This window comes from Spermophilus citellus (genome assembly GCF_964194105.1).
Source record: "Spermophilus citellus genome assembly, chromosome: X".
In the NCBI taxonomy this organism is placed as follows: domain Eukaryota; kingdom Metazoa; phylum Chordata; class Mammalia; order Rodentia; family Sciuridae; genus Spermophilus; species Spermophilus citellus.
This window is the reverse complement of record NC_138190.1, coordinates 8,657,894-8,667,578: the sequence shown is the minus strand read 5'-3', so window position 1 is coordinate 8,667,578 and position 9,685 is coordinate 8,657,894. Positions and strand designations below refer to the sequence as shown.

The window sequence follows — 9,685 nt, the reverse complement described above, 5'->3', positions numbered from 1 at the left end:
TGTAAGTTGGGGACTGTGTAGTCATGTCTCCAAGGAATATACCCAGGATTAATTACCACATACAACTATTTTTAAGTTCAAAAGAAAGGAAATAGAAAAGAAAGCATAAGTCTTTTGTTTTTCAGTTCTGCTTCTTGATAATTTACTTTTAGGTAGTTCTCTGAGGCCTTCAGTTCAATAATTTGCATTATAGTTATGAGGCCTAATGAAGCAGTCATCTTTTCCCATAATACTAAATAATTTTAAGAATTTTAAAGAGCAAAAAGCATTTCCATAGAGAAAAGAATAAAAACTACATTTTCAGAAAAGCAATCATATACACAGTGAGCATAATCAACAACATATTTTCTTTCTTAGAAAAATTTAAACCATGACACAAGTTGATTATTTGGACACTATTACAAAAAATTTAAACATGCAAGCTAGGCTATGAAAGATCAGCTTGAGCCACTTTGGCAAAGTTTATGTTTAATATCATAGTTTCCAATAAGCACCATAGAAGTTAAACATTTCTCTGTTCTTTGTGGTTGTTGTGATTCTAGAAATATTGTATGGAGAAGTTCATCAACTCATGTTAGACAAATCAGATATGCTACATCGGAGATGAATTGGAATTTCCATATTTTATAATATAATGTAGAAAAATTCATAAATGAATGAGAAGACACAGAAGTACTATATTCAAAGCAAATATTGGCAAATCAGTTACAAAGAAGGCATCTTAAAATAATATTTCAGTTGGTACTTTATAATTTTTCAGCTTGATTTCTAAAATGGGGTGTGTCCTACAATATCAAAACACAGAGAACTGACATAAAAAGCCAAATAAAAAGATATAAAAGACAATAGTAACATTCAACCTTCCACAGAAAAAAGACCATCTGGACATAGGCCTGAAACCAGCAAGACACCATCAACAGCAATTTCGCCACTTGTGCCCTTGCCACGTTCTGCTTCAAAAATGATCTAATAATGGAAAAAGAATAAAACATTACTTCAAAATATTAAAAACAATGGTATAATCAGCTATTTAACAGTTATTAACAAGAACTAAACTCATGTGTCCATATTACATAGTAAAATATAAAGGATCCTGGAAAGCACCATAAACTGAGAGGGACAAGGTTTAAGAGGAAATTTCATAATTCCCATTTAAAGAAAAGAAGTGAAAACAAAAGAATTCATTTTTTTTATAAAAACCCATTTAAAAGGAATTTGATATTCCTTTCAACATCTAATGTAAAACTATTTGGTTGAAAGACCTGTAATCCCAGCGACCTGAGAGGCTGAGGCAGGAGGCTCTCAAGTTCAAGACCAGCCTCAGCAACTTAGCAGGCCCTAAGCAACTTAGTAAGACCCTGTCTCAAAAAAAAAAAAAAAAAAAAAAAATTAAAAAGGGCTGGGGATATAGCTCAGTGGTAAAGTACTCCTAGTTCAATTCCCAGTAACGTCTCCCTCCAAAAAAGAAAAAAATTGCTTGTGCATTTGGAAATTGTCTGAAATATTTTTCTCATGTGTTGAAATGTGTTTCATAAGATGCTACAATCATTTTTATTTAAGAAATTTATTCATAATCAAAAGAGAAAGAAACTTTATTTTAGAAATTTCCAATGTATAGAGAATAGAGGATGAAAACTAAAAAGAATTATCTTCAAATTGGATGCAAAATGACAGGAAACTCACTTAACAAAATTAAGGACACAGTGACTGTTTTATATTCACCCACTCATCTAAACACATTTTCAAATAAATATGATTAGAATAGATATTTGCTGAATGAATATTTATAAGTTTCTTTAGTATTGTAATGCTTTAAAAAATAGTTTGCATTGATTTTATAACCAGAAAAAAGTACTATACTTTAAAAACTCAATAATTATAAAAATAATGCTAGCTCTAATTTATGGAGCACCTATTCATTATAATTCACTCTAAGGAGGAGTATATCTCCCTCACTTCCCATATGTCTCCCAGAAAGAGGGGAATAGGCTTAGTGGAACACTTCTCAGTATTAGAAATATGCAGATTTGGAGGACAGAAAGATGATTCTGATTCAAAGACAATTAGGTTATCCTGTATCAAAAGCTTTTAAGAGAAAAGAGCATTTAATTTGGAACATGTTATTCTTCTTTAAAATGATACACACATATATTATGTCAAAATGGAATTCAACAACAGCTTAAATTAAAATTTAGTTTGTCCAACATGGGTATGACTAAATTAAAATATGTATTCATGTGGGAAGGAAAATGTAAAATATGAAAACACTCATGTCATTGTGATGTGATTAATGAATCTTTACTTTTTTCAATAAAGTAATTTTCCTTTGCCTTTCCTAAACATTTAAAAAATAAATTCAAATTTACAGAAAATTGACATTTCAAAGAATGATCCTTAAAGCATCATGCTCACAAGAATGGCATCATGCAAATAGTCACCATTACCAACAGCATCTTTTTTTGCTTTATAAACAATCATGAAACAGTTTTCAAGGTGACAGAGATAAAGCAATTTAAAGTTTATTGCCATCACTGTATCCAGCTTTCCTAGGCTCTCCAAAGAGAAAAGAGGAGACCTCAGGAGGACAAATGGGAGTGTCAAGAGCCTGTGAATACCAATTCCCAGACTGCTTGCTTTTGCTTTCAAACTGGGTACATTTTCTCAGCAACTGTTGGAAATAAGCTATTACTAAGCATCCAGAGAAAGTACACTAGATTTAGAAATGTTTTCTTCTTCTGTTTTCATCTCAGGAGGGAACTTCTTTTATGAAGATATCCCCTTTGGGTAAATTTTAAAAAAGTAAAGATGGGCCAAAAAGCAGATGGCTCACAGTTGCTGCAGTGGGCAGGATAATGAGGGTGGTATGTCTGCATCTTGGGATATGGAGTCTTTTCCATCACTGAAACCCCTGACTGAGATCCCCTGGATAACTAAGAATAAATGTCAGAATAATTATTTGTCATAGTAATTTATGTTTGCTTTTCACTTTTTTTTCCTACCTTGGTCCAAAAACACTTAGGCAGGCTTTTAGTATTCTCTTTTATCAAGGAGATTTGGGATATAATGATCAAACTCAAACTTTTCTGGAAGATAAGGCCCTTCCTGATATTTGTCCCCCAGAATGTGAGATTGAATCCAGGGCCTAACCCATGCTAGGCCAGCCCTCTACCACTAAGTTACACCACCAGTTATTTTGTGATGTTGAGGATTGAACCCAGGGCCTGTACATGCAAGGCAAGCATTCTACCAACTGAACTATATCCCCAGCCCACATTACCAGCTTTTAAAATTTTGAGACAGGGTCTCACTAAGTTGCTGAGGCTGGCCTGGAACTTATGATCCTCCTGCCTCAGTCTCCCAAGTAGCTGGGATTAGAGGTGTGTGCCACCATGCCCAGCTAAGCTTAACCTCCTTGAGGAGTTTATATTAGTAGAAGGTGGAGGGCCAAAAGGTGAAGCAGTGATGGGGAGAAGTAAGGATTATCCAGAACTATGAAGGCACACCATTGCTTTTCCCTAGCAGAGCTCTGAGTAAAAGATGGCTGTCTGATGTTCCACAGTAAAAAGACTCAGTAAAGGTTTCTGTGTCCCAGCCTGGCATGGTAGCTAAAGTGATAAATGACTTGAGGGGTCACATGGATGCAGGAAATATGGGTACCCATGGATCTCACAATTAAATCAAGATGTCTGTGGCACTTTTAGCCTTTGGGAAGCATAGCACATCCTAAAGAAGGGACTCCCTTGTAAGCAAGTACCTGAGATGGAATTTCTTCCCAGCCTAACAAGATTGGGCTTTGGATTCAGATAAAATTTTATTTAAAGAAGCAATGCAGCTTATCTTATATGCTCAAAATTATGGAATAAAAGTCACCATATGTTACAAATATCCATAGCCAATATGACATGCTAATCTGGAATACATGCTTTAGACTGAATTCTTCAGCTTCTTCAACTTCCAGTATCCCCCACCAAGGTTTCCAACAGAACTGAAAAATTCAGGACACAGGTGCTGAGGTGTGAGCATTCCTCTCAACCAAGCATTGTTATGTTATAGTGTGATGGCTGGCCAGGTTCTTTGGAAGCATGTTTTTAATATGTGCATTAAAAATCACTGTTTTGATGATGAATCTACCTCAAGCTACCATATTATATTACAAATAATCCCCAGCACATTAATTCAGTCAACATGGAGGTCACTGTGAATATTGTGCAGAGGCATATTTCAACATTTCAAATGGGTATGTCCCATATATATCATGGCTCAGTGCCACAGTCCCCAAAACATGCTATGAACACAACAATATAAACATGTGGATTGGATTTGTGTTGACTCAAATGCACTGTGATGAGAGTAAACTTGAATTGTTGTGTGTGTCAGTTCTGAACAAGCACTGGCTGCTTTTCCTTCAGAGGGGAAGAGTGATTAGGAAATTCATTAACTAGGGACCAACATACGCTTTCATTATAGTCACATCTTATGAGACATTTTTAAAATAAGATATTCTGTTTTAATTAAAATGTGACAAGTAAATGAAAAGATGTTAAATTTAATGTCTGACACTAGGGACTAGGCTCTCTGGTCTGATGCATAATGCCAAGAAATATGCCTTTACTTACATTAATCATCTTTCACAAGCAAAGTATTAATTAATTTCTAATTTATGGATCTACTAATTGTTCTTTCTTTGATCAACTCTTTATATACCTTGTAGCTTGCACCCTGTCTTATTTTTTTTCCTTCTCATGTTGAGCAAACTTTTCCCCATGGTCTACAGTGGCTCCCTCCAGGCTCTGTTCCATTCCCTCCTCATTTCTCTTTGATGCTTCCCTCTAAAGAAACAACTCCTGAAAAGGCTCTCTGTTTGACCAACTTGCTCTTAAAACTCTGTTTCCTTTTCCTTTATTAAATCCACTACACAGAGAAGAATTAACTCAGCAGGTCAGGGTTGTCCAGATGCTGCACATTCTAAAGAAAGTTTGGTCTATAGCTGGTTCTTGGGAAATAACCTCTAAGCCCTTGGAATATCCTACCTGATTAAGTTTTCTTTCTTCTTGGTATTGGGGACTGAATCCAGGGGCATTTTACCACTGAACTAAATAGCCATCCATTTTTAAAATTTTTATTTTGAGACAGGGTTTCATTGAGTTGCTTAGAGCTTCACTAAGTTGCTGAGGCTGGCCTTGAACTTGCAATTCTCTCACCTCAGCCTCCTGAGTTACTAGGATTACAGGTGTATGCTACTGCATCTATCTTATCCTACCTGATTAAGAGTGCCTTTGTTTACCTGGGATCTTTGACTAAGCCAGATGGTTTATACTAACAATGTGATTTATGGTGGGGGCCTTGTTTCATGGTAGCAAGTTGAGAGACTGGAGACTAGATAACTAAGGACAGTTATTCTGTGGTAACATGGGCAAAGTTTTAACCCATAAAAACTTTGGACACCAAAGCTTGTGTGAATTTCCCTGGTAGGCAACACTTTGGGAGTGTTGTCACAAATGATTACTGGGAAAATTAAGAGCTTCCTATATGACTCTACTGGGAAAGGAAAACTACAAGTTTGTGCCTGGGCCCTCGTGGATTCTATACTATGTGCTCTTTCCCTTTGCTTATTTTAGTATATGTAAGCTGTAATTGTCACTAGAATAGCTTTTATGAGTCCTATGAGAACTTATTTTAAGAATATTTTTTAGTTGTAAATGGACACAATGCCTTTATTTTATTTATTTATTTTTATGCAGTGCCTCACATGCTAGACAAGCACTCTACCACTGAGCTACAACCCCAGCCCCTCTGTACGAGAATTTTTAAGGGATCATTGAAACTGAGGGTGGTCTTGGGGACCCCTGACAATAGCCACTTTCTCAATTCAGTTAAAACAACATTCAACAAGTCATTTTCTGGCTTCCATCAGTCCCTTGATACATCTATTGTGCTAAGTTCTGCACATAGAATGGATGAGAAGGATAACTTTGATACATTAAAGAATGCATAGCCTAGTTGGGGAGGGAGCTGGTAAAGAAGAGCCAGACACTAAGAGGTCATTGTCACAGAATGTGATATCATTCACAACTATCCTCATTAGGTGTGCTGATTAATCACCATGCCTGTTCTGCTCTAGAATGTAAGCTTTCTAAATGGAGGGGAAATTCTTATTCATTCCTGTATCCCCAGTGCCTAGGCACTCTAGTAAGTGTTTTGTTGTTGAATCATTGAAAAAAGAATGTAAATATTCAGCTTAATCATTTTTTCCACTTACACTTTTGGTAGTATCAGTCCCTTGATACAACTGAATTTTCCCTGTCTTCCACCTTTCATCCTCACTCTTGGTCTCTTCCCATGCTAGGGCATTGTTACTATTTTTCACAAACACTCGAAGTTTCCCTATTTTGTCTCCAGTCAGCCGATAATCAAAAAGCAAGCATAAGTTGTTTTGGGGTTGCAGATCTGGGAGGAGAAGTTTCAACCGGCCAATATCCTTCTTGTGCCCTGCCAATGCTGGAACTGTCATATAATAGCCAACAGCTTTAAGAGAAGAAGAAGGTAAAAAGGCATAGTTAGTGAAGCCATTATAAAGGATTTGTCTATAATATATAAAATAGCGATGAAAATGAACAAGAGCATGCTATAGGGAAGGCTGATATCATTTTTGAAAATAGGAACAAAGTTTACATGCTAAAACAGATTTTAGAGATTACACAGTTAAAATCCTTTGCTATATGGAGAAGAAAATTGAGGGTCAGAGCAACTGTGCTTGCCCTGAATCTTTAGCAATAGTCCCACTTACACAACTGTTCTAAAAAGAATTCTTGTTAGTGGACATCCAAGTTTTCTGACTGTATGTGAGGGCTTGAAATGAAAGATCTCAGGGAGGAATTAGATCCAAGGTAGGATCTAGAAGGATCTTTTAACTGAAGCCTGAGTCTGTACATCCCTGAATAAAAAATCGGACTGGGAAGGAATTGGAGACCATGAGGTGTAATGGTTGTCCCTAGTTATATAGGCGGCCTTCAGGAGACAGAGGTTCAATATGTGCTCCAAATAAGAGCTGCAAGCCAAATGCTTTACCCAATGGGAAAATTAGGGTCCATCAATAGTGTTGGAGTACACAGTGGAAAGGACAGGAAATCCACAGCTTGGAGCTGAGGTTGAGCAAAATTCAAGGGCAGGTGGTCAGAAAGAAATCCTCCAACAACAGAATGGAAAGCTCAGTCCAAGAGTTCAGACTGCTAACTTGATACTCATCAGGTTTGTGATGCTTTGAGCAGTAGCTCAACTAAAACTACAGGTTTCAACAGAGGTCATATTTCCTTTTGAGATGGATTTCCCCTGAAAACACAAAACAAAACTACAGAGCATCATGACTGGAAAACTGAGAAAAAGTAACAACTTTTTTTTGCCTTTTCCCCAATACCCCTAAACTTTACATGAATCCCATCATTATCTTCTCTTGGAAGCAAGAGGGTAAATATAAAAGAAGTTTTCTGGAGCATCCTTTATGAGGGCAGGTGAGTGGAAAAGGGATTAAGGAAGGGAATATATACTGGACCAAGTTAATCATCCATCAGAGGAGACCTCAGAAGGTCTAAAGGTTTCCAACAATGACAAACTGTGACCTAAGGAGTAACAAGAATACTAACCTTCCATCATTGGAGCAACTTACTTACTTTTGGCCTATTGCAGAACATGAAAGAGTCAAATATAAATACCATTATCTCGATCAGCAGGATTCCAGTCAAAATCATCTTCTCTATCTTGTTTCCAGTCACAGACCCCATGATCAAAGCTGCAATCAGCTGAGATATTTAAATCTGCCAAAAAGCATATTTCACAAACATTAAGAACATTAGAAAGGTAGCTAATATTTAGAGCTTTGGAAGGCAATGCCATATTTTCAGTTGCATAGAGTATAGATCATGGCAACTTAAATGCCCTTGGGGATAATGTCTAACCAGACACCCTTTTTTTAAGTTAAATCTGTGACACCATTCTTTACAAATTTTGTTGTATCTTAAAGCACAATAACAACACTAAAAAAACCTGTTTAAAAAATAAGTAATGATCAAGAACCCCATGAGCAAAGCAAAACAGGGAATATAACCAATTGTTATATAAAATTCAGGCTAGAAAATAAATTCTCTTCTACAGAAATAAACAACCAAAGAGCTGGCCAGAACTTTTCAGATGATTTGTGGAATAGTAAGTTTCATGTAGTACATGACTCACTAACATTCATTTAGCAATAAATATATAAATCATGTTTTTTTATTTACTGTATTTTATGATGTCTTCACATCTTGGGGGACCTTGAAGACCTAGGGAGCAACTTCCCCCTTCCCCCTTCAGAGCCAGCTAATTCCAAGATAGTAACACTTTATTTGAGAGCATGCTTCTCATATGCAAGCCAATACCCCCTTCATCTAACTCTTATACACTATTATGGTTTGGATCTGAAATGTCCCCCAGTGGCCACGTGCTAAAGTTTGGTCTCCAGCCTGTGGTACTATTGGGAGATAGTGCTACTTTTAGGAGGTGGAGCCTAGTGAAAAGAAATAAGGTCACTGGGGCCATGCCCTTGAACAGGATATTAGGATTCTAGGCCCTTACTTTCTCTTTTTTTCTGCTTCTTAACTACCATGAGGTGAACAGCTTTGCTCCACCATATGCTCCCTGCCATGATATTCTGCCTCATCATAGGCCCAAAGCAATGGGGCCAAGTGAGCATGGATCAAGACTTCTGAAACTGTGATTCAAAATATATCTTTTCTCCTTATAAGTTGATTATCTCAGGTATTTTGTCATAGCAATAGAAAGATGACTAACACACACACCAAACCAATATTTCCCCTGCCTTAAATCATCCCAGGACCGGGCAACAGATAGGAACAGCCCCTGTGCCCCAAACCCTCTGCAGTTATTCAAACTAGCCAGTCCTAAGCAGTTTACCCTGCCCTGTCCTGCCTTTCTTTCCACAGAAACCACAATGGAGCTATGGCCTAGGTTTTCCCCTTGTTCTTGCTTCTTCCTGGATCCTAACCTGATGCTTTCCCTGTGGCCCTGTGTGGCATCATATGCCCCTTCTCTTGGGAACTGTAAGTAATAAATCCTTCTTTCAATGGCATTGGCCTCTTCATGTTGTCACTCAGTCACTTTCATCACTTAAAATCCCATAGGTACAAATGAGATATTAAGTGGACAAAATTGTCATTTCTTAACTTCATGATTCCAAAATTTCAGTTAGAAAATTGCCAGTGTTCTGGTGTTGCTGAAACACTGCTGGTTTCTAAATTGTTTCTGGGTTTTTATGGTAGAATGATTGCCATGTTTAGAAGTGTCAGAGAAATCTATAGTCAGCTAGTATAGGTTTTAAATTAGTGCCTCTGGTTACTTTTATGTGGGTCAGAGGTCATAAAACTAATATCCTGGCCTACTGCCCATTTTGGTAAAGTTTTATTGAAGCACAGCTTGCCCATTCATTTACATATCATCTATAGCTGCCTTTGAACTACAAGGATACAGTTGAGTAGTTGACACAGAGACCATATGGCTCATAAAGCCTGAAATATTTACTATCTGGCCCTTTCCAGAGAAAAGTTTGCCGACTCCTGGTATAGATAATAAAAAAATACAACTGTGAAATAGGGAGAAGACTGGGGTTGAGGCTGTGGCTCAGTGGTAGAGCACT

The 9,685-nt window shown here is 37.1% G+C and overlaps 1 protein-coding gene across 2 annotated transcripts in view; it reads right to left on the bottom strand.

Moving 5' to 3' along the window:
• Positions 1–416: 416 nt before the first annotated feature.
• Positions 417–9,685, bottom strand: part of EGFL6 (EGF like domain multiple 6) — a 62,049-nt gene continuing 52,780 nt past the window's right edge. The window contains exons 9-11 of one of the 2 annotated variants that reach the window (XM_081277009.1): positions 7,710–7,811; positions 6,260–6,525; positions 417–966 (exon numbers count right to left, since the gene is read on the bottom strand). In XM_081277009.1, the coding sequence (XP_081133135.1) occupies positions 856–966; positions 6,260–6,525; positions 7,710–7,811 (479 nt within the window). In that variant the 3' untranslated portion in view covers positions 417–855. The remainder of the gene's footprint in view (positions 967–6,259; positions 6,526–7,709; positions 7,812–9,685) is intronic. The other variant, XM_081277008.1, reaches the window with a different exon arrangement.